Source organism: Bombyx mandarina, chromosome 05 (assembly GCF_030267445.1).
Source record: "Bombyx mandarina strain Sakado chromosome 05, ASM3026744v2".
NCBI lineage: Eukaryota > Metazoa > Arthropoda > Insecta > Lepidoptera > Bombycidae > Bombyx > Bombyx mandarina.
In genome coordinates, this window is record NC_143212.1 from 13,070,709 (window position 1) to 13,093,368 (window position 22,660).

At 35.0% G+C, this 22,660-nt stretch overlaps 3 protein-coding genes across 10 annotated transcripts; 2 read left to right on the forward strand and 1 right to left on the reverse strand.

The window, feature by feature from the left end:
* The first annotated feature begins 244 nt into the window (after nucleotides 1-244).
* Nucleotides 245-3,538, forward strand: LOC114246248 (uncharacterized). 3 transcript variants are annotated; one of them, XR_016323166.1, is made up of 5 exons: nucleotides 245-426; nucleotides 961-1,143; nucleotides 1,505-1,591; nucleotides 1,903-2,161; nucleotides 3,239-3,538. XR_016323166.1 is itself a non-coding variant. In XM_028178704.2 (5 exons), the coding sequence occupies exons 1-5, from the start codon at nucleotides 313-315 to the stop codon at nucleotides 3,522-3,524; spliced, it is 1,167 nt and encodes a 388-aa protein (XP_028034505.2). In that variant the 5' UTR covers nucleotides 245-312; the 3' UTR covers nucleotides 3,525-3,538. The 3 variants fall into 3 exon arrangements, 2 of the variants coding, with proteins under 2 accessions (XP_028034505.2, XP_089583960.1); XM_028178704.2 differs by having other exon boundaries at nucleotides 1,505-1,829; XM_089727834.1 differs by lacking the exon at nucleotides 1,903-2,161 and having other exon boundaries at nucleotides 3,239-3,408.
* Nucleotides 3,539-3,886: 348 nt separating this feature from the next.
* LOC114246260 (low molecular weight phosphotyrosine protein phosphatase) lies at nucleotides 3,887-8,854 on the reverse strand. Of its 2 annotated transcripts, XM_089727836.1 has the most exons (5): nucleotides 8,792-8,832; nucleotides 8,602-8,754; nucleotides 8,336-8,523; nucleotides 7,745-7,906; nucleotides 3,887-7,216 (listed from the first exon to the last, which is right to left on the reverse strand). In XM_089727836.1, the coding sequence occupies exons 2-5, from the start codon at nucleotides 8,639-8,641 to the stop codon at nucleotides 7,127-7,129; spliced, it is 480 nt and encodes a 159-aa protein (XP_089583962.1). In that variant the 5' UTR covers nucleotides 8,642-8,754; nucleotides 8,792-8,832; the 3' UTR covers nucleotides 3,887-7,126. The 2 variants fall into 2 exon arrangements, with proteins under 2 accessions (XP_089583962.1, XP_089583961.1); XM_089727835.1 differs by having other exon boundaries at nucleotides 8,602-8,854.
* A 2,119-nt stretch (nucleotides 8,855-10,973) lies between these two features.
* On the forward strand, nucleotides 10,974-21,397 carry LOC114246290 (F-box/WD repeat-containing protein 9). Of its 5 annotated transcripts, XM_028178759.2 has the most exons (7): nucleotides 11,044-11,101; nucleotides 11,237-11,334; nucleotides 11,559-11,707; nucleotides 12,163-12,474; nucleotides 13,342-13,613; nucleotides 15,334-15,874; nucleotides 16,342-17,765. In XM_028178759.2, the coding sequence occupies exons 3-7, from the start codon at nucleotides 11,597-11,599 to the stop codon at nucleotides 16,423-16,425; spliced, it is 1,320 nt and encodes a 439-aa protein (XP_028034560.2). In that variant the 5' UTR covers nucleotides 11,044-11,101; nucleotides 11,237-11,334; nucleotides 11,559-11,596; the 3' UTR covers nucleotides 16,426-17,765. The 5 variants fall into 5 exon arrangements, with proteins under 5 accessions (XP_028034561.2, XP_089583958.1, XP_028034557.2 ...); XM_028178760.2 differs by lacking the exon at nucleotides 11,237-11,334 and having other exon boundaries at nucleotides 10,974-11,101; nucleotides 16,342-21,397; XM_089727832.1 differs by lacking the exon at nucleotides 11,237-11,334 and having other exon boundaries at nucleotides 11,015-11,067.
* Nucleotides 21,398-22,660: the final 1,263 nt, after the last annotated feature.

A 22,660-nucleotide genomic window follows, 5' to 3' on the forward strand; every position in this document is an offset into this window, starting at 1 on the left:
AAAAGTCTCAGTAAATAACCACCATTTGACTGAGATTATATTTCATCCCGTATCATTTCACTTCATTTCGTGCCATATTTCATATTAATCAACTTCATTTCATTTCACTTCATATTATCTTTTTTCATAAACATAAGAATATAAATAAATTAAAATAGGACTTGACTTAAAGGTCTTAGTTACCAGGTCATAAAATCCTTTAAAAAAACTAACTGATAACTGTGAAGTTGAATTAATAGATAAAATTAATCTGTGGCAGTGAATTTGTGAGTGCAAAACTCTGCAATGTGTTCCTAAGTTAAAATTTTAAGAATGGATTTGAAAACTTTAGCTAATGAAATTGAAGATGTATTAGACCCCGCTTCGATGGATAAAGTTTTTATGTACTATAAAGATGTACAAGAAGAAGACGAAGAATTTATGCAAGTATGCACTTTGTTTAATAGCCACAGAGAAGTGACAAAATTATAGGTACCAGTAATTTTTGAAATACTGTATCACAATGCCCTGTAATAGGTTCTGAGAATGATCAATGCTCCACTGAATCGTTTATTCTAAATCCTAAAGCACAGGTATTACAATAATTAAAAAGAAGAAATGTATTTTATTCTAACACAATCTAATTTATACATAAGTGCAACAGTATATCCAGGATCATGATGTACTTTTATAGCTGGGCTAGTAAGAACATTGGTGCCTGAAAAACATATAATACACCTGATTCTTTAAAAAAAATTACAATTTAGATTTTACACTAAATTTCATTATAAATTTATCTTGTTATTAGATATAACTTAATAAATGCTGTTTAATGGAAAAACAGTAGTTGGTTATATCACAGAGCATCTAATATAATTCGCTAATAAAATTCTTTGGTTTGTCTGGTGTTAATGATTTTAATAATGTTGTCAATAACTTTGTTTTAATAGAATGCTCAAATTTGTTTTTAATCGATTGCAGATACTATTTGAAAACTTGAGGAATGAAACTGTATATTGGTTACAACCATGGTATCAATTATCAGGATGTCTCACAAGACGTCTTGATGAAACAAATGAAAAAAATGAAGAAAAATACCGCTCTGATCCAATTTGTAAAGAAGAGGATGAAAAAATTAAAAAAAATTGGCGGAAGTTAATAAAGGTATAATGCAAAACACCCACAATTTTAAATTACTTTTGGACTATTATTAATCAAAGATGGACTAGTGATCCAATACACTACAACGCATTGATCACACTGCATTTTTAAGACAAAAAGTTACAAATGTTTATATATTTGTAACATTTCTGTCAACCAATACCTTTGTAATTTTATATTATTACCAATGACAATAAACACATAGTCCGCTTGTCAGAGGTACAGCTAAGCATACTGCATACTGCTAAGAAGCAAGCAAAGCATAGCAGTTTCAGAGAACTGAAGTCACTCTGTAGAGCTATAGATTCCAAATAATCTGTGAGCTTTGTGTGTGGCATGTTACATAATAATGTTACAATTACAGAAATATGGATTACCTGACAAACTTATTAGTTTTGCGCGTTGGAAAAATAAAGAAAGATCTAAGAACCCGAATAGTAATGAGGAAAGGGTAAGACGATTTGTTGCATCTTACTTAGCTCGAGGTCTTGAAAGAACTGTACAGCAAGTTTTCAAATATATAATAAGCCATTTAATTGAACCATCAAAAAGACATTATACAGCTGAAGAGGAAAAAATAATGGAAGTGTGTTTCACACATCAACCTCACAATGCAGTCATATATTTATCTGCTATACTTGGTAGGGAGCCTAGGGGTATTTATAAAAGACTGCATTATTTATTTAAAGGTATTATTCTTACATTGAAATTTTATGTCTTTGAAGTAATAAACTAGTATTTGATTATAATACAAATTTGTAGGTTGTAAAGAAACAAAGCGTTTAAAGTGGACCATTCCACTAGCCACAAAATTGGTAAAATCGATTATGATGCATACTGGATTACCCTTGGAAGAATTGAAATACCAGACATTTGATAAATCTGTTTGGTTGAAAGTTCAAGAAGACATGAATCAAAATTACATTGCCTTATCAAAGTTTTGGTACACATATTTACATGTACAGATCTTTGTAAATTATGATGTGAAATTAAATAAGCTGAAGAAAAAAGTTTATAGGGTGTAAGTTTTTTTTACTATATTTAAATAATGATTCTATTGTGTCCTAACATCATGGCATAGGGTAGAACATGATCGTTCATGCACTAAAATATCTGGAGCCAGATAGCAACTTTTCTCCAATCTAAAGAACATATTGTTTATATTAATTGGTAATTAAAGAGATTGGTACAATTGTCTTGTCTATTTCTGCCACCATAACAGATTTATAATGTTCCAGTTTGAGAAATAGAAAAACGGAAAGACCTTTTTTCCCATTATGAGAAACATGTGGTAGAAACGCTATGTGGGCACAAGATCATAATGTGGAAAATAATTCATTTGTACCTCGCATTTTTATATTGTATAATTGTGTTTCGTCTCTGGTTGTTTTAATAATCTATCTATCTTCTTCTATAATAATAAATATTTAATAACAATCACGCCACGTTAACTGGTCCCATGCTAAGTTCGTAAAGAACTTGTGTTACAGGTACCAGATAATGGAAATAAATGTAAGATTTTTATTATACACGTACATATATGTAATATACATCCATAACCCTGGAGAAGACATTTATATTTATCATACAAATATCTTCCCTTCGCGGGATTCGAACCTGCGACCCCCTTGTGTAGTGACCATGCCACTTACCACTACACCAGACGATCGTTAAATGATCTATGTATATAAAAATGAATTGCTGTTGGTTTGTCTCGCTAAAACTCGAGAACGGCTGGACCGATTTGGCTAATTTTCGTCTTGAATTATTTGTGGAAGTCCAGTGAAGGTTTAAAAGGTAGATAAATATGAAAATGCTCGGAATTAAATAAAAATAACAATTTTGTTTTTCCTTTGATGTGCCCCCCGTCGGACGGATTCCTTTTGTTTGTTTTAAGTTTCTTTTATACAAAAGCTTAGCTCTTTTATTTATCGATTAGGCACTACGAAGTCGCCGGGTCAGTTAGTAGATAGTAAATTATTCGAGTTTAATGAAAATCAAAATTGTCAGTACTGATTTGTTCACTTCCAAAAAAATTATAGTAACATCCTTTCTATGAAAGCTGAAAATTAACGTAAGATTTCCCTTTTATTTTCAGATTGCGAGAGTCACATTACCAAGTGTGGACTGACATTAGGTGGAAAGATGTTTTGAAACATTTTCCAGACGGTTTTACGCATTTATTTTTATATAAAATATGCTCAACGACGTTTGTGAAACACCCCAATTATTTAAAAATACCCATTGAAAGAATTATAGAGATAGGTTTAAAAAAAGCAAAAATGATCCGATTTAACAACAGACGACTGAAAACTTTGAAATTAGGTGACGACGGGAATCTAGAAAGAGTGTCATATCATTTAACAAAAAAAAGGAATGATTAAAAATCCTAAATGATTCCAGTTGTTTTCTTGATAGTCCATTTTTCTACTATTAGATTCAGTTCAAAATATAGGACAATGGCATTTTCTTATTACGATTTATACATGCAGATGACCAGCTGATTTTAAGTTTATGTAGATAGACCCAATTAAGTATAATCTAGGGATAGATACCAATTATGTCATTCTCAGAAACCAGGTCCGTCTTATTGAAATTCATAATACATAAACAGACCGATCACCGACCGCATTGCTAAAAGTCATTGCATTTTATGTAAGTATAGGTATTAACTTAGTGCATTAAATTGAATTACTATAATATACTTACCTACCTACTTCTAAATAATTAATAGAAAACAAAAAAGTTAGTTTTATTAATATATATTTGATTTTTTTAATTTTTAACAAACAAATATGTACATATAAATATTACATAATTAAACCACCAATTGGAAAGGTCCGTTTATATCTACTACAGACATTGAGCGTGTCAGACAAAATAATATTCATATATACAGTGTCTACTATCGTATTTATTTCTATCGTTACACGACCGCGCAGACACCGGTAGTTTTCCAATTACAGAGCATAATGTGACTCAGTGACGCACCATGCCGAATTATGCTGAAGCTTAATTGGAACGTGAATTAGTTTTCAAATGCATCAGCAGAGTGCGCTAAGTTAGCTCAGTTTTAATTAACATTGATTATTTCTAAGAAACTACGACGAAACGAAAGCCTTACAATTTTTTTCAACATTAAATAATATTACTAACGATAATATATACAAAATTTCGATCAATGCCAACTTAAAGAAAAAAACACTTGTCAATTTTGTCACTGAGTCGGTATCGATTGCGAGTATCACGCGAGAGCATTACTTTTGAGAATGCTCGATTGTGCGAAGCGTTGCTGTAGTTGAAACATTCAACGTTGAGCATTATGCCGCATAATGCGCTCTTATGCTGTAATTCGAAAATTACCACCAACAGACACGAGCCGCGCGCGACCACATATTCGCGGAAAGAATATTGTCTGTAGTCTGTGGCTACCTGCCGCTTGCCGAGCAGTGCATAGATTTTACACTTAATATATTAGTACAAGTACTAGGAGGCTAGTATCAGCAAAATCTAACAGTAGGTAATAGTAGGTACCTAACTGTGTCTGTAACAAAAACAATTTTATAGCTTTTCGTAATTATTGTGTTGTATTAACTGTGTGTACAATAAAGAATAAAGGAAAAAATGCACTAAGCAGTTTAGCATTGAAGAAAAACAGCAGTTGTTTAAATTCGTTTACAATGGACGTCCAAAAAATGAGCAAGACATATAATAATATGACGAGTCTCATTGAATACGCAAGAGTTTATCGCCGCCGTTCAAAACACGAAAATCTGAAAAAACGTGACAATTCGTTCAAAACGAATCATCAAGTATGCCATCAAGCTTTCTCCATTTTATACGCTTTAAAAAATAAGGCTCTTTTTCGCCTTACCTCCCTTAAATCGGAGGGAAAACTCAGGTAGTTTTCCCTCAGATCAACGAGGACAGTATCGTAACCGATGTAATGTCTTAATAAACGAAACAATTGCGGCTATTGGTGAACATATCCGGCCATTTCCCCTAAAATAATCTCATCACAGCAGCAAAAAATATTCAATATTTAGAAACGAACCTAAACGTCAAGATAATGTATGAACTTTTTTTTAAAAATACCCTCAATATCAATGCGTAAAATATAACTTTTACAGAAAATATTTTAACATTAATCATGACAACAAATTTGGTCGCCCACGAGTAGACGTTTGCTCAACTTGCGAAGAACACTAAGCAAAAATAAAAAGTCTATCTCTCAAGAATTCGAAGAGAGTGGCGGTTGCTGAAAAAATTATGCCCCTTAAACGTGCTAAAAAAATTATATAAACAGAAAAAAAAATTAGCATTGTGTCAAGAAAGAGAAGATGTAGGAGCCATTATATTTGATTAGATGAAAAATCTGCCAATTCCTATGATCCGATCCCAGTTCAATGTTTTACTTGAGAAAACTATGGCTGTGTGTTTGTGTTCACGACTTAATGAATTCTGATAATTTCTACATTTACCATGAGGGTGAAGCTAAACGGGGCCCAGTTTATTGTGGAAAACGATACAGAATATGGATTCCTCTGTCAAAGAGCTACACGTTTTTAGCGATGCTTATGAAGGACAAAATAAAAATTACACTCTTATAAGATTCTTTGAGAAAATATATCAATATTTTCCCGTCCATGGCCATTCGTTTCTACAATGCGACAGAAATTTTGGGACTGCTAAAAGAAACTAAGAGAAAGTACAGAATTTAAGTTCCAAATGAATATAGCAACCTTATTTTGGCAGCAAAAAACAAGGGGTTTACAGTTAAACCTGTTACTTCTAACGACATATTTGATTTATATGTCGTTTGAAGTAAACGACATATTTGATTTATATGTCGTTTGAAGTAAACGACATATAAAAAGCTGTAAGTCATTAGACAAGGCAACAACATTCAAGATCTCGCAATATCGAGACTGAGTATAGTTCAAGTTCTAAAAGTTACTTGACATGTTCCCAATTTATCGATGGTTTTGTTAAAGCTACATTTTTACTTCAAAAACCTTCTACCAACTCGACCTGAAATACTAGAAAATCCGGCATATGCTACTAAAATACCCATAAATAGAAAAAAAAAAATTACATCAAAAAAATAACCTGAATACCCAGAGGAATTCAAAGATTTTTATGATATTATTCTGTCTTGGCTAATTATATTCCAAGAGTGAAGAAATTGATATATAACAGTGTTCTTAAGTTTTTCTAATAAATAAATAGTTTTTGTCTTCATGTCTATTATTTGAAATTATTTAATATATAGAATCGTGGTCGTCGTGGCCTAAAGGTAAGACATCCGGTGCATTCGTGTTGAAGCGATGCACTGGTGTTCGAATCTCAAGTGGGTACCAATTTTTCTAATGACATTCATACTCAACAAATGTTCACGATTGATTTCCACAGTGAAGGAATAACATCGTGTAATAAAAATCAAACCTGCAAAATTATAATTTGTGTAATTACTGGTGGTAGGACCACTTGTGAGATCGCGCGGGTAGGTACCACCACTCCGCCTATTTCTGCCGTGAAGCAGTAATGCATTTCGGTTTGAAGGGTGGGACAGCCGTTGTAACTATAGTTGAGACCTTAGAACTTATATCTCAAGATGGGTGGCGCATTTACGTTGTAGATGTCTATGGGCTCCAGTAACCATTTAACACCAGATGGGCTGTGAACTCGTCCACCCATTGAAGCAATAAAACAATAAAATAAAAAAAGGATATTATAAATTGGAAGAAGAGCATAAATCCATCCATATGTATATATATCATGAAATATATAAATGAGTAATATATATTTCAGCCATATTAGTAAAAAGTAAGAATTTATATTTTCTTCAATATCAGTGATGTTATGTGAGCCTTTAAGTTGAAAGTAAAAAGTTATAAAGTTTTTTTAATTATCTCCATTATTGTTTTTTTGGATTTATTCCCTTTTTTCAATTTGTGGTTCAATTAATTCATTTTAGAAGGTGATGTCATTTTTCATTTGCAATATGCTCCAAAAATCCTTTAGAGCATCGAACCGACTGCTCGTAACATTTTTCAAAGCCTTTGGAATCACTATCCTGTAAGGGAACAAAGATTTTGTTATAAACTAACATAGTTTTCCAATATATTTTTTTACTGGTAGACTAACTCTTATTCACCTTATATTTAGATTTAGATATGTACTAAATAAAATGAAACTCCACTGTTACAACATTTTATAATTTGAAGTACTGTAAAAACTTTTAATTAACTTTCTCTTTATGTATTTTTTATAACTTACTTTGCGCATGAATCTAATATTAGTTTTGTTATAATCTTATTGATACATAACTTCAAAACATTTTTCTAATTTCAACTAAAAGCATGAATGTAGTCCTGACTTGAACACTATTAAGTCTTCTTTATTAATGTGGCTTATAACAAACCCAATATGTTTTGGAGATATTGTATCATAGGAAAAATAGATTAAATGAACAGATGACATTGATAGAAGGATAAGGAATAATTAATGGCTAAAATGTTGACACCTTTATAATAAAATTGCAATTGTTTTCTAATGGTCGTTATCAGTTCTTATACAAACAAAACCGTCAAAAGAAACTTACATAGTATGGATCTCTTATGATTCGATCTCCTTGAGGGTCAAAATCTCCAAATAACAGTAGTTTCGCTTTACTTCCTTTAGGAGCTTTTTTGTTCAAATCTTTCATATTGGATTCATCCATACCAAAGATATAATCATAATAATTGAAGTCTTCAGAAGTTATCTATAAAAATAATTCAGTTTAATCTAAAATTGAAGTCCAAAAAGCCCTGTTTCTTACCTGATATCTTACAAATCCTGAATAAGGGGTCTAACCCTATTTGGATAATGACTTCAATCTATTGTAGCTATATCTGTGTGTATATAGTTTCTTGGATCTTATGTTTGTGGTCTGTGAGTATTTAACGGTAGGCAGCAGCTTTGTTCATAAGTAATTCAACTTGAGTTATCTACTGGCCCCAGTAACAGCATAATGAGCTGATACTAAGCCATGATACTGAGGCAATACAAATTATGTATTATAGTTTAAATATAATAAGTATAAATGTATTATAGCTGATCTGATAGACTCATAATCAAAATATTATACAGGCATATCAGATTGTAATCAAACGAGATACATAAATACGAAGTTGAACAAAACGGTACTCACTTGTCTTGCATGGTTGTTGTATGGAACGTTATGCTTCTTCAAAGTATCTAGTGCTCTCCAATCAGGAGGATTACCGACATGCCAGCCCCCGATAGCTGCACTATCGATATCCCAATGTTCACCCAGATTCATGTCATTTACGGTTTTCTGGAAAACAGCCTCAGCAATTGGTGACCGACATATATTACCTAAAATGTTTTTATTTGATTATTTACAAAGTCCGTTTGAATAACTATTATATTATTTGAAATACATGATAATTTTACCGAGACAAATAAATAATGCCTTTTTCTTGTGGTCGACCATTTTTAATGCTAATTTAATTGATGATTCCCGTTAATTCTCGTCAATAACCAAAGAGTTAGTATTTTACTTTTGTAGGTACTCTTTAATTTTGTATTGCGCTTAACTTTATCTCCATGATTGATTATCTCAAATATATTAAGTGTATAATCTATGATTGATTATCCATTTACAATAGATACATAACCCTACCCTACTTGTGATTTGTAGTACTTTAATTTTTCCAAATGGAAAGGCAAAGATATCATATTATACTGCCTAATCTTTAATATATACATAGGTAATAGGCATTTTAATGTGAGACCCCTAATGTGGGTTTATGGCCTGGTAACGACGCCGTTATGCCAAGTCTTATAATTTCATCTTAAATTAATTTGTGCCTACCTACTGCTAGTAACTTCGAGAGACTTAAAGGATTTAGAGACATTTGCCGAACGTCTAGGTGAGCTCGCGAAGTTCAGCCTGGGAAACTTTTGCCCCATGCAATGCTTTGGTGAATCTATCACCGAATCGGAATAGCAGCGACCTACTCAAAATATTCGGCGAGAAACTCAGTGGGCTGTGTTTGTGGGTTAATTTACTCGTCGAACCCGTCGCTCCGGACGAAGGGCTACGATACGAACGATAACCGGTGCTTGAGCATTGTACCTAAAAGCACCGTTAGTGGATCGGGAGGATCCGAGATGACGTGTTTTTGGCGACGTCGACTGTGTACCATTTGGTCCGCAGAATCGGCAATGTAGTTACCGGCGGCCACGATAAGAGGGTTCTCGTGTCGTGCCGCTTTATCAAAATTGCTAAAAGCATTGAGAATGAGTCGGGAGCATCCGATATGATGTGTTCAGAGCGATGGCGACTGTATGCCGTTCAGTCGTCCGGATCGGGTATGTAGTTTGTGGCGGCCATGATAAGAGAGTTATCGTACCGTGCAGGCTTTTCGATAAAGCGCCCCGACGCGATGACGCTTTCTTCAGATACTTACGGATGGATACATAGAGTAAGTCATCGTAAAAATTTACGTTCTTCAAGTACCATGGTGCTTGACGGCTATTCTTCAAAAACGGAATTGATTATCTTGTAGGGTGTTCATTTTTTTTATTGCTGGGATAGGTGGACAATCTCACGGCGCACCTGGTATTAAGTGATTAGTGGAGCCCGTAGACATTTACAACGTAAATGTCGCTACCTACTTTGAGATATGAGTTCTAAGGTCTCAGTTTTTACAATACAACGGCTACCCCACCCTTCAAATTGAAATGCATTAATGCTTCAAGGCAGAAATAGCCAGGGTGATGGTACCTACCCATGCGAACCCACGTCCTACCACCGAAAATTATGCAAATTATAAATTATAATTTGCGTAATGAGAGTGCGGGCCGCGTGAGCGAACATTGCAGTTTCGTTAGTCATAACCAAACGTGTGTAAGATTTATCGAGTAACTTATTATCCTTATTGCGATTAAATTATAGGATAAAGTCCACCGAGTAAAGTACACTGGTGGTAGGACCTCTTGTAAGTCCGTGCGGATGGGTACCACCACCCTGCCTATTTCTGCCGTGAAGCAGTAATGCGTTTCGGTTTGAAGGGTGGGGCAGCCGTTGTAACTATACGTGAGACCTTAGAACTTATATCTCCAGGTGGGTGGCGCATTTACGTTGTGGATGTCAATGGGCTCCAGCAACCACTTAACACCAGGTGGGCTGTGAGCTCGTCCACCCATCTAAGCAATAAAAAAAAAAACCGAGAATGAGCGCAGCGGGGTCGCAGACTTCTTTTAAATGCGTATGGTATGTCATTCCTCTGTCAAGAATGACACAAAAGTACCTGGCTTTCGAGGCTCACTGTATGGGCTGACCATGATGGGAAAAAGGGTGATGAGGTGAACTGCGCCTCACACAGTGTGGGATATTTGAAGTGATGTCGGAAGGGCAAACCTTTTTGAAGAACAGTTCTGGGCTTTTCGTCGTCGAACAAACGTTAATTGATCAAAATTAATTAATCGGAACGATAAAAATAAAGATATCTAGTAAGAGGGGCCGACTTAAGGGTGATCATTTGTTTAATTAATTATAAATAAATAAAAGACGAACAAACAATTTTTTCGAACATTAACGAATAAATGACGAACAAATAATTAAAAAAAATGTATCTGAAAGTCAAAAAAAGGGGGCCAAATTCAGTAAGTCGTCTGTGCCGTCGAAAAACCAAGATACGAGTCATAATGTTTGGTGCAATTTTTCTTTATTAGGAAAGGCAAAGGGATCTAAGCCTATACAGCCTTCTTTGTTCTATATAATTTCTGAAATACGAGTCATAGATAATAAGAATAAATACGAGTGTTTGCAATTTAATAGCATACCTAGGTCCCATAGATAATTTAAATTGGGCCTATTGGAGATCTTATACAAAACAGTAATTTTCATCTTTGGTAAATAATCATGTTGCTGATTTTTTCAATGCGTGTAAATATCAAAATAAAAATTATATTTTATTAATAATTGTATTAAGTTCAAACTGAGTTCAACAACTGAACCAATTTGAATTTTCGATATTTAAAACTTAAGCAAACTAAACAAAATGTCCTAAACTCTCGCTAGGAAATTTGCATTTGCGCAAAAACTTGCGTTGCAGTTAAACCGTCGACGGCTGCAACAAACCGAGACAAAAGATAGATATTGCACTCCTAAGTATCTAAGTAAGTACCTAGCCACTTTACCCGATTAGGTATCTTCGTGAGTGTCGTGATTAAGATGGTAATAAAAAAATACCGTGTCATTTCAATCAGCTGCCTTCGACTGCCTTTCGCTTTTGACCTGTTAAATTCAAAGTAATAAGATAAACAAGTCAGTTTTAATGTATGCGTTGCCAAACATTATGGCTTTGTTTTGTGAACTATTTAATATTAAATATTACTTTCAGAAGCTTCGATCAACTTCCGAAACTATATTTATTCAAAAATGTGTGAGCTACTGCAATCAGTCAAAGAACAAATAACAGAGATAGAAAATGAAATTACTGCAAATAAATATCAACTAGATGAACCAAATTTAATTGACATGCCTGTTGAAGTAAGCATTTATATCAGTTTATTACTCAGTTGAAAGTAACTTTTGTTAAAAAATTATACTGGTTTAATTTGATTACACTGTTTAAAACATTGGGATAAGTGTGATTCTTGTTTCTTTAGAATCTGTTAAGTTAGGCTTTAAAGTTTGTAAAATGACAGACCACAAAATAGGAAAAATAATTTTGTAAATGTAATCAGAGTTTTCAAAGCAGATACAAAAACAAATAACTTTGAGTAAGTTTTATTGTAAATAGTTAGGCATGACAATAGCAACTCTTCTTCTGATAGTTGTTGCTTATAAATCTTCTACTGGCAAGTTACCTAATTGTAGCTTTATGAATATAATTATCAATAATGAACAGAAAGAAGAGAATCACTACATTAATTAAACATGATATATGTTGTGTAAAATCTTATGAAATCTATTCTTAGAACACATTTGTACTAAAATTTCAGATTTTCCTACAAATATGTTCATTTTTGGATGCATATTTTCTCAAAAATACACTCAGTAAGGTGTGTCTACGGTTTTGTGACATACTAGCCGACGATCAACTATGGAAGCATTGGGTACAGAATAAAATTAAGGGAAAATTTCCCCCAGTAGGTGATTTAAAAAAATGGAATGTTAATCCTGTAGACTGGCAGGATTTATATATTGCAATGGAAGTAGAAAAGAAAACTTGGTGTAATGTTGAAGAAACCATGAAACATATGGTTGTAAAAGATGTACATTTTGCATCAGTTGATGCTGTGTTGTTAGTGAATGTAAGTAGCTAATCTTGATTGAAAATTAATATTTTTTATTTTTTAAGGCCGTAGCAAGCAGCTTACAGATTATGAAAAGGGGTTACTGCCACAGTGGGTCATGATTGCGGTTGGGTGGTAGATTCTGCACTACTCTTGCCAGAGCTAGTGTTAGCAAATTCTCTCAGGTTGAGCCAGTAGTCTCACCTACCAGTCCGGACATAGCTAGAATAACCTCTTAGGTTACCAGTGAATAGGTAGGAGAAAAAAAGGCACACTTCAGGATTGCTTTTTACTATAATACTACTATCAACATGTAATAGATGATGTGCTAGCTATTTCAATATATTACTATAGTTAAAAAACTAGCAATTTTAATTATATATAGTTTATTATTAGCATAGTCAATGTTTTAATTGTACTATCACATGATGCATTACCATATCTAAAAGTAAAGTAATGTAAAAAAAGTAAAATAAAGTGGGTATCCATAACTTATTGTTATATTTAAACTAACATAGATAGAGAAGCTCTTGTTTCATTGATTATATGGATGGATGGATGAGCTCACTCCACCCCTGATGTTAAGCGGTTATATCAGCAGCTACTGAAATCAAAACATAAATGCTGCCACCCACATTGAGACATGAGAGACATGCTAATGAAACTGAAACACATTACTGTTTCACAATAGAAATCATGGCATCAGTAAAAACTCACGACGCAACTGTCATTCAGTATTTATACAGATATCCCAATATGAATTCTGCAGTTCACCTAGAGATGTTAGGATTAACAGATGATGATGAAAAAATAATAATTGGATATTGATCTGCTTATAATGTCACTTAATTGTACCAATTTTAAAAGTTTATGTTTGAATTTCAGAATGGAGAATTGTGTATATCAGGAGGTAGGGATAGAGGAATGGCGTTGTGGAATGTTTCGGACATTAGTGCAAAAAGTGAAACAAATGACGGAGTAACATCACTAACGGACACCAAACCAAAACATTTAAGACATGATGCTCATGCAGGCTGGGTATGGGACTTGGCAGCAGATGTTGTGAACTCCGCTTCCAAAGTTTATTCTGCATCTTGGGATAATACTGTGAAAGCATGGGACTTAGCTACTGGATTTCAGTGTATCCAAACATTTCAGTAAGAATTTTATAAAAATTTTTTATATCTCCTGTACTAAATATTGGAATGTGACTATACAGGCTTGAATAATGTAAAAACATCATTGACCAAAAGCCTAACATTAATAATAACTGTGTTGTCTTACACACTAACAATAAATAATGTAAGAAAATGTGTCTGGAGTAATAATGTAAATTAAAAAGTAGAAAATTGCACATTAGTTGATGTTAACAGGGTCATGCATGATTTGTTTATTGCTACTAATAATGGTGAACGAGCTCATTACCCACCTGGTTCACCTGGTTAAGTGGTGACCTGAGTTCACAGATATATCAACCCTTACCTTGCCTACCTTGTTAATACTGCCTTGCCTACCTTGAGACATGAGTGCTAAGTCTCAGTTTTTACTGTATAACGGGCTCCCCACCCTTCTAGCTAAAATGCATGGTACCTACCCGGTGATGGTACCTACCCGGTGATGGTACCTACCCGGTGATGGTACCTACCCGTGCGGGTTCACAAGACGCCCTATCATCAGTAAATGATTCCATGGGTCGCTTGTTCTAATTATGTTACATTCCCTGCAGTCTTGAAGATATTGGTAAATATGTAGAGTGTATCAATCGTGATTTTATTTTTATAATAAGAATACCAGGAATCACAGTTGAAAATTTAGTTTTTTGTATGTAATTTAAAAATAGTTTTTAATTGAATTCATTATTTACCGTCAATCTATACATATAAATAAAATTGGAGTGTCTGTTTCTAATATTGAAATAACCGCTTTTTACTACATGCATATGAATACGGTACATACACCCAAATAACATTTTTTACAATTTTTGTCTGTTGGTTCCGGCTAATCTCTGGAACGGCTGGACGCTGAGATTTTGACGAGACTTTCACTGATAGGTAGCTGATGATATAAGGAGTAACTTGGGCTACTTTCTTTAGACTAGCTTCGCCCCGCGGCGTCACCTGCGGTACGACAATAACCGTGGGTAACATCGCGGGACTCAGCTATCAATTATAAAATTTAATGTTTCCGAAACGAAGCGAGGGCGGGTCGATAGTTTAAACTAAAATCATTCCTTCTCACCACATCACCCTCTGTTGCTAGTTTTCTGACAGGCACTTGAGCGTAACGAAACGCTCCGGCAACGCAATGGATTCCTCATTTAGCTAGTCAAAGGATGTCCAAGCAACTTAGTCTTTATTGCCTTATTCGAATCCCATATTTCCGTTATCCAAGCATAGAGATACTTTTGTTAGGCGAGAGGTCGAAGTTATTACATTTGGCATTTGGACTAGTTTAAACCAAATTATTTAACATATTTTGTTTATAAAGATCGGCTTTTAGAAGACGTGTGGTTTTCGCTATTTCTTGTATTCTCGAATTGTGTCAGTCACTTACATTGGAAAAAAATATATAATTTCATTCACTCCACTTTGTATGATGCAAAAAATCCGATGAACTTATGTTGGAATACATACTGGGGCTTGTGTTATTTTTTTCCTACCTAATCAATGAATGGTAACTGAATATTACAGCTGGTAGGTGAGGTCACAGGCTCAACCTGAGAGAGCTTGCTAACACTGGTCCCAGTAAGGGCAGTGCTTCGCAGAGTCTAGCACCGGGTCCCATGTTATTTGACCTTGTTAGAAGCAATCGCATCATTAATCTCCACTGTAAAACTTACTAATTTTATTACATTTCAATTATTTCAACTTTTTTCAGATGTGGAATGGCCGCATTGTCCGTGGTAACAGTTGGAAGTGAAACTCTTGCTGGACTGTACTCAAAAAATATACTTTCTTTCGATTTACGTTCAGGCTCTGGTCCTATTTATGTTTACACACCGCACAAAGGCCCCGTGTTGGGTCTTGATGAGTACGACAACTTGATTGCTTCTATAAGTGAAGACAAAACACTCGCTGTTTGGGATAGACGCGCCGGAAAAATCTTAATGCAAGATATAAAAATACCCACTGGAAAAGCCTACCCGGTTTGTTTAAGTTGGGGCCCCGCTGCTCTGTATATAGGTGATTCTAAAGGCGCCCTGCATTTATTTAATCCGGAAACCCTGAAGTTTGTGCATTCGGTTCGAGCATGGCCGCAAAACCAACCAAATAATACTTACTGTAAGGTAACAGCGTGTCACCAGAGCGAAAGCAACTTGATTCTTTGCTCGGACAAAGGAGAAATAAAGTTTATGTACAATTGCTATCCGCCTCAAGAATTTACAACAGTCACTAGCACTACATCTGAAGTTACACAGGTACACACTAAAAATATATGTATATATCCTATCATAATTTAACTACATTTCAATTCATATACAGTTCTAAGGAGTGCCTTTTAATTAATATAAACACACTTGAAATAAGTTTAATAATTAACTAACGATTTAGATTGTAATATATGTAGTAATTTCCCCCCTCCTTGCTGAGCCTTTGCTCGCCTACCTGCCGTGATAAAACTGGAAAGGCCTCCGGGCCACCAGTAATCCTTGTCATAAAAAAGGCATTTTCATAGTGTTTAATATGTATTTTTAATTAGAAAAATGGGGACTTGTCTATGCTGTTTGAACACAGCCATAGTCGTATCGCTCGAACGAATTGTAACATATCTTATTTTCACCTTAAAGTCGTAACACTAATATACAGGGTTTAGGTGAATGCTTCCCGAAGCGACGGTAATAATATAATAATGACGTCATTATTATCGATGTAAATATTGTTACAGTTGCAGTATCTCAACGGTGTTTTAGTCATCGGAACCTGCGACTCCGCGTTAGAATTTTGGGTGCCGAAAGATAAATTTCCGTGAAATTTAGGACTACAGGAACATTACCAACATAATAAAGTATGTAACATACTAATAACAAATTCCTGTTTCCAATTCATTAATAACTGGCTAATATTAATTTTATGAGTTTAACTTGTATTTTTTTATTGGTTGTCTTGCATAATTTAAAAAATAATAATTATATGTTGTGTTGACTAATTAGTACTATTAATATATAAATGTTACTAATTATGGAAGACTGACTTAGACTAAATTATATATTTGTATATTTAAAAGCATAGTTGGTTGTGATTGAGATGGATCTGAATATCATTTTATATTACAATGGACGCATTGGAAGGAAATAATCTTTCGACTCAAAGTCACAATAATCTGAAGTGAGCGCATTGCGTAAACAAGACTTCATTTATTATAAAAGACCACAGCTGAATAATTAGATGTAGGCTCAACTCGGATCTATATAATTATTTAATATCCAAGTCGAAAAAAATTATGTAATAGATTATGCAGCATAACTTATTGAAAAATAAACAAGTTGATTGATTATTTCTTTATCTGATGAAGATACGTAACGAAGGTCTCTCTAGAATAAATTGTGGAAACGGCTATTGGTTTACATTTAACTTTTAAAATGAGATTAAAAATCTAATAGTATATAGTCAATGAGTCATAACTAAGACATTTTATCAATATGCACGTTTATACTTTTATATTGTATATAAAAAGTACATGTCCTGCTTTCTATTGTCGTGTATATTAATTACTACCTATGTTACGAAAAACAATTTAATTTTGAAATATACATACATATATTATGCTTAGATAGCGTTAACAGAATTTAATAAAGTTAAAATAAATGTCTTCAAACTAATATTTCTGGCAGTATGGTAATTGTTAATGCATTTTATTAATTCAATACCTTACTCGCCAAATTATGGCACTGAGTCAATAGCAGCTAAATGTAGTAAAATAGGAATATGTTCTGAAGACATCACTCTTAACTGTCATTAGATGGAGTCAAAAAACTTAGTACAATACACTTTGATGATGAAATGTTAAGTGATTATGTACATTATTCTATGTGGATGAAATATGTAAGGTTTTTTTGTAAACGTTCAATTTTACTGCCTATAAAATTGGCATACTGGTGGGCTTAAATGAAATTTGTTCTCAATTAAGGATTTCAAAGAAATGTATGTCCTGGAAACTATCAAAATCCAGTTTGTTGTTTTGCTTACTACGTATGATGTCGTTTGGGCGCATAATTGTTTGCAACTAATAGTCATAACATACGTAATTTTTTAATAATGTTATGATAATCATTAGACAAAAATAAATACATTTTACTGAAAGTTAAAAAACTTAACATTTAACTGTTATGCCGGCCACTCACATGCACGCGAACATTTGTACATTGTTTTTTTTTTTATGTTTGAAGGATTACTGGTGGCCCGGAGGCCTTTCCAGTTTCACCAGGACAGGTGGGCGAGCAAAGGCTCAGCCAGGAGGGTGGGATTTGCTAACAGCTACCCGAGCGCCTCCGAAGGAGACCTAACAACTCAAGAGCAGCTGCTTCGCGAATGAATCTACTACCGGATCGCAATCGCGACCCGCTGAGAAGATTCGGCGAGAAACTCGGCGAGCTGATTCATGGGTTAGGTTGCTCTTTGTCGAGTTCTACGAGTACGGTTACCAGGGTCCCTAAGCCTGCTCCTAGTGTTAGAGCTGAAGGCGTCTAATGCAAAGGTTATTGGATCTGATGGATCCGTAAGGACGTGTCTAGGGCGTCGACGGTGACTGGCTCCTGCGTGATCAGGATTCGCGGAGTAGTCAGCGGCGGCAACGATAAGGCGATTATCATGACGCATAGGCTTATCGAAGTACTGTTCCGACGCTGACTTCATGTATTTCTGGATAGATTAGAGGTCCAGGTCGTCGTGTAGGTCAACGTTCCTCACGAACCACGGAGCTCCGATGGCTAACCTGCGGGATTGTAGAGATTGGAGGGTGTCTATGTGTGTGCGGGCCGCGTGAGCGAACACCACACTCGCGTAAGTCATGACGGGCCTTATGCATGTTTTGTAAAGTGTCACCTTGTTCCGAAGGGACATTTTACTCCGCTTACAGATCATGGGGTAGAGTCTACCGAAAATGAACGCGACACGGTCACGGATTGATTTTATATGCGGGCGGAATGTCATCGATGGATCCAGGGTAACGCCCAGGTACTTGACCTTCCTGGCCCAGGGTATGGGTTGTCTAAAGAGAGTAATCGGCGGTGTGAGATACCTCCTCCTAATCCGGGAGGAAATCCGTGTGGAGTTTCCCCTCTGAAATAGCACCGCAGTACTTTTCGCTGGGTTGATCTCTATGCGCCATTTTCGGAACCACTGTCCTAGGGCTAGGGCTGCGCTCTGAAGCTTCTTCGCGATTAGGGACTTGTTTCTACTGGAATAGTAAACAGTCGTATCGTCGGCCAATAAAGCTAATTGGGTCGGTAAGTGGCCGTCAGACATTCATTCGCAAACTTAGCGGCTATGCAAATGGGTTCGGTATTCAATTTGCGAACCCGTTTGCGCTTCCTCCTACACTTGTTTACGAATGTCTCACGAATTTCTCTACTTTTTTAATTCTTCAATAGAACATTGAAGAGAAAAAGAGTTGTTAATTCTTTTCTAGGCGTCATTAGCATTCTGTTGTTATGGGATTTCTTTTGAGGGTCCCATTTGGTCGATTCATTTTGCAGGAGTTCAATGAACTCCATCACCTTGGTGTTGTTCCAATCCATGATGAAGGTACGCTACACAGTAGACGTTATGGAATATGAAAATGGCGAAACGTCCGTTACCTTCGCAATCGTGGGCGCAACTGGTCACACGAATGTGTGGGAGACTACGCGAAGGATCGTGGTTCGCGCGCTTTGATGTCCTTTAAAAAAACCGACACAGTTTGGAAAACCGCGAATTCAGCGAAAACTTTGCATAATCATTTGCAAATGTCGTCCTAAGCTTGTGGGTTGCGTATTCGTGCGAATGTGAGTGACCGGTATTAGGTTTGATATAGCGCATTTTTTTATTGCTTAGGTGGGTGGAAGAGCTCACAGCCCACCTGGTGTTAAGTGGTTACTGGAGCCTATAGAGTAGACGTCTCCGACGTAAATGTGCCACCCACCTTGAGATGAGTCGACTATTATCAAAGCCGACAATCTGACTTTTGGACAATGATTGGTAAATCAGAAAAACGAATTATTGACTTTGTATTCCATTGGCAGTCACAAAACTCTTCGGAACGACATCTTAGATAAATAACAGGTTAACTATTAACCTTTATTTAATGCAGGTTTTGAACCGTATTCTTTGAAGGAGACGATTATATTCAAATCAATCTGTATTGACATATCAATAAAAAATTTTTGTCCAAATGCACAGATTGCCACCTTTGATAATAGACGACTCAGATATCCTAGGGTCTCAGTATAGTTACAACGGCTGCCCCGCCCTTCAAACCGAAACACATTACTACTTCACAGCAGAAATAGGCAAAGTGGTGGTACCTACCCGCGCGGACTCACAAGAGGTGAAGTTTAGTACCAATAAAATTTTACTGAACGTATTGCAACTCTCTTTTTTGTTGGCGCTAGTTTCTAAAGGATTCTTTGCAATTGTGAAAAATGATTACATTTCGTAAAAAAAAATACCAAAGGATTCTAATGCAAAATCACATTGTTTTGAACTTTCGTGGTTATTTACATATTTTTTTTGTTTAACGGGTTTTTACCATGCTTTCTATCTATTTCATTGACTTTTCGGGTTTTCTAGGCTGTTGTAAGTGCCAAAATGACGAGTAAAGACTGCGGTGATATATTATGTTATGTTGTTCTGTTCCTTCACTTCATTCATAAATTCCAAACCCAAGTATAAATTTTTACAAAATAATTTTATTGTTAAAACCTATAGTGAGTTTGCGAGTTAATCAGTCTTCCCTTGCACATCGGCTGGTCGTAGTGTAGTACTGTCCTGATATCGGCCATATGCTTATCGTTCGCGTCAATATGAACTCCGTGATGATTTTAATTTAAAAAATGCCTGATTCGATTTTATTTATGATCTGCCAGTGGTCCTTGTTTTTTTCTAAAAAATATGTGTCTTGATTTATAGTGAAGAACGGTGATTGGCAAAGAATTTCTCAATTTGTTGTATGCTGAAAAAAGGACAAGGCAACAACTTTTTACTTTGCGACTAAAGATTTCTTTCAACATAACTGGTATTTAAAAAATTAAAATTCTAAGTGTGCTGTAAAAAAAATACTAGGTACCAATTCTTTTTTTTTTTTTTGGAATTGGTCTACATTACTATCGACTACTAGTTAGGCCGCAACCCTAGCGGACTATAAAATATGTCTTTTTGTAAAGAAGTCTCATTTCATCAGTACTCAACTACTCACTCACATCGCTTTTGCTATTGAGAAACTGGTACTAAAGACAATAGCTCTGACTGAAAAGTAGTTATGAATCAGCTGCTGGCCGTATTTACAGTAAAGCTGCAGCCTCGCAATCAATTCAGTTTTTACAATTATTATTTAGCTCTCAAATAGGGCGTAATTGAACATCGCAAGGTTGGACGCCACTTTATTTCTCCACGAATGTAATGTTATTGAATTTGCATTTCTACCTCATGTCATCACCACCACGTACGGGCTCCCAAATTAACAGTTGATGGAACGTGAGGTCTTCTATGGCAAGAACAAAAATAAAGAAGCTTAAATCATCCTAATTGTCTGTAAGATATATTTTATTATCACAGAATGAAATGTTTAAATGGTATATGAGGCGGTTATTTTTTTTTAATAAACATACATATTTTTTCGCATTCGCAATATCTTAGTTAAACTAAGATTTGCTTGTTCTATCTTTTTCCTACGGATAACGATGTAGGTATCTATACTGCGATCTCTATTGTAAACTAAAAAAGTTAAATAAAAACATTAACAGAAATAACTTGTTTCATTAAAAACTAGCTCTCTAGTCGCCGCTTTGCTCGCGTGGATTCTACATTATAACTACGGAGGGAGGGTATAGTTTTTTTTTCCTTTTTTTTCTTTTTTTAGGCTAATTGTTCTGCCAGCAGTGGTGAAATTTGCTAACAGCTGCCCGAGCATCTCCAAAATTTGTAGACCTAATAGCTTAAGAGCAGCTGCTTCGCGAATAGATCTACTACCGGATCGGGATTGCGACCCGCTGAGAAGATCCGGTGAGAAACTCAGCAGGCAGATGCATTGTTAAGTTGCAAGTCGAACTCTTTGTCGAGTACTACGAGCACGGTTACTGGGGTCCCCAAGCCTACTCCTAGTGTTAGAGCTGAAGGCGTCTAATGCAAAGGTTATGGGATCTGATGGATCCGTAAGGACGTGAGAGCAGAGGTAAAGAGAATCATCTCATATGGGAGAAAAAATTAAAAAGTGTCGCATCTGTACGCTGTAAATAACAGCTCAAAAACCTCTCATAATCGTGCTGGTGTAGACAAAGGGTATGGTATGAATGTAGCAAATGTAGAACAAACTGAAGTACGCCGAGTTAAAAAAATAATCATTTCGACTAAAGTAGTGAAAATTTCATAAAACATGTATTTTATAAAACAAAGCAGTAAATATTACCTTATAATTATTACAAGAATATGTACACCTAGAGTGATTTTATTTCGTAAAAATATATTAAGTGTATAATCTATGCTGTGAATGGTACGATTATTGATTTATTAACATTTCATTTTATGAAAGAGTATTTAACAAACCTACCTCCTAATGTTAATTATCGTTTAGTTTAAAATGTACCCCGATGCTAATGTGGCGCCACCCTAATTAAATACATTTCGACGGAGACTTTTCTCACAGTTGATTCTCCTTACCACTACCCACCATAATTATAACGCGAAGACAGAGAACCAGAATCTGCGATTCGAACATGAAAACTTATGAGACAGGCAGAGCTGCTTTGGTATTAATAATGATATTTGTTAAACAACTTAAAATCTAACAGTATAAAAATAAATACCGAAAATTTAGCTTGCCTTTTTGCAATATCTTCTTTTATTAAAACAAAGCCTTCAAATTAAACTCTAGTTACCCGTAAATACTACATAAAAATCTATTGACTAATTCTGAAAATGTTCGCGAACAAACAGATGATGATTCTAAAAAAATCTCGTTTGTATTTTTTTTAGCAACTACTGTCCTTTAGTAGCTTTTAAAAAAATATGTT

Bases quoted from the DNA above. Each gene is read 5' to 3' on its own strand.
- LOC114246290 (XM_028178760.2), top strand. From the start codon at position 11,597: ATGTGTGAGCTACTGCAATCAGTCAAAGAACAAATAACAGAGATAGAA. The intron at 12,475-13,341 runs GTAAGTAGCTAA...TTTGAATTTCAG, and splicing joins ATGCTGTGTTGTTAGTGAAT to AATGGAGAATTGTGTATATC. The intron at 15,875-16,341 runs GTACACACTAAA...ATATTGTTACAG, and splicing joins CTACATCTGAAGTTACACAG to TTGCAGTATCTCAACGGTGT.
- LOC114246260 (XM_089727835.1), bottom strand. From the start codon at position 8,641: ATGGTCGACCACAAGAAAAAGGCATTATTTATTTGTCTCG. The intron at 7,907-8,335 runs GTGAGTACCGTT...TTATTTTTATAG, and splicing joins ACAACAACCATGCAAGACAA to ATAACTTCTGAAGACTTCAA. The intron at 7,217-7,744 runs GTAAGTTTCTTT...GTTCCCTTACAG, and splicing joins TCATAAGAGATCCATACTAT to GATAGTGATTCCAAAGGCTT.
- LOC114246248 (XM_028178704.2), top strand. From the start codon at position 313: ATGGATTTGAAAACTTTAGCTAATGAAATTGAAGATGTATTAGACCCC. The intron at 1,144-1,504 runs GTATAATGCAAA...TTACAATTACAG, and splicing joins ATTGGCGGAAGTTAATAAAG to AAATATGGATTACCTGACAA. The intron at 1,830-1,902 runs GTATTATTCTTA...ACAAATTTGTAG, and splicing joins ACTGCATTATTTATTTAAAG to GTTGTAAAGAAACAAAGCGT.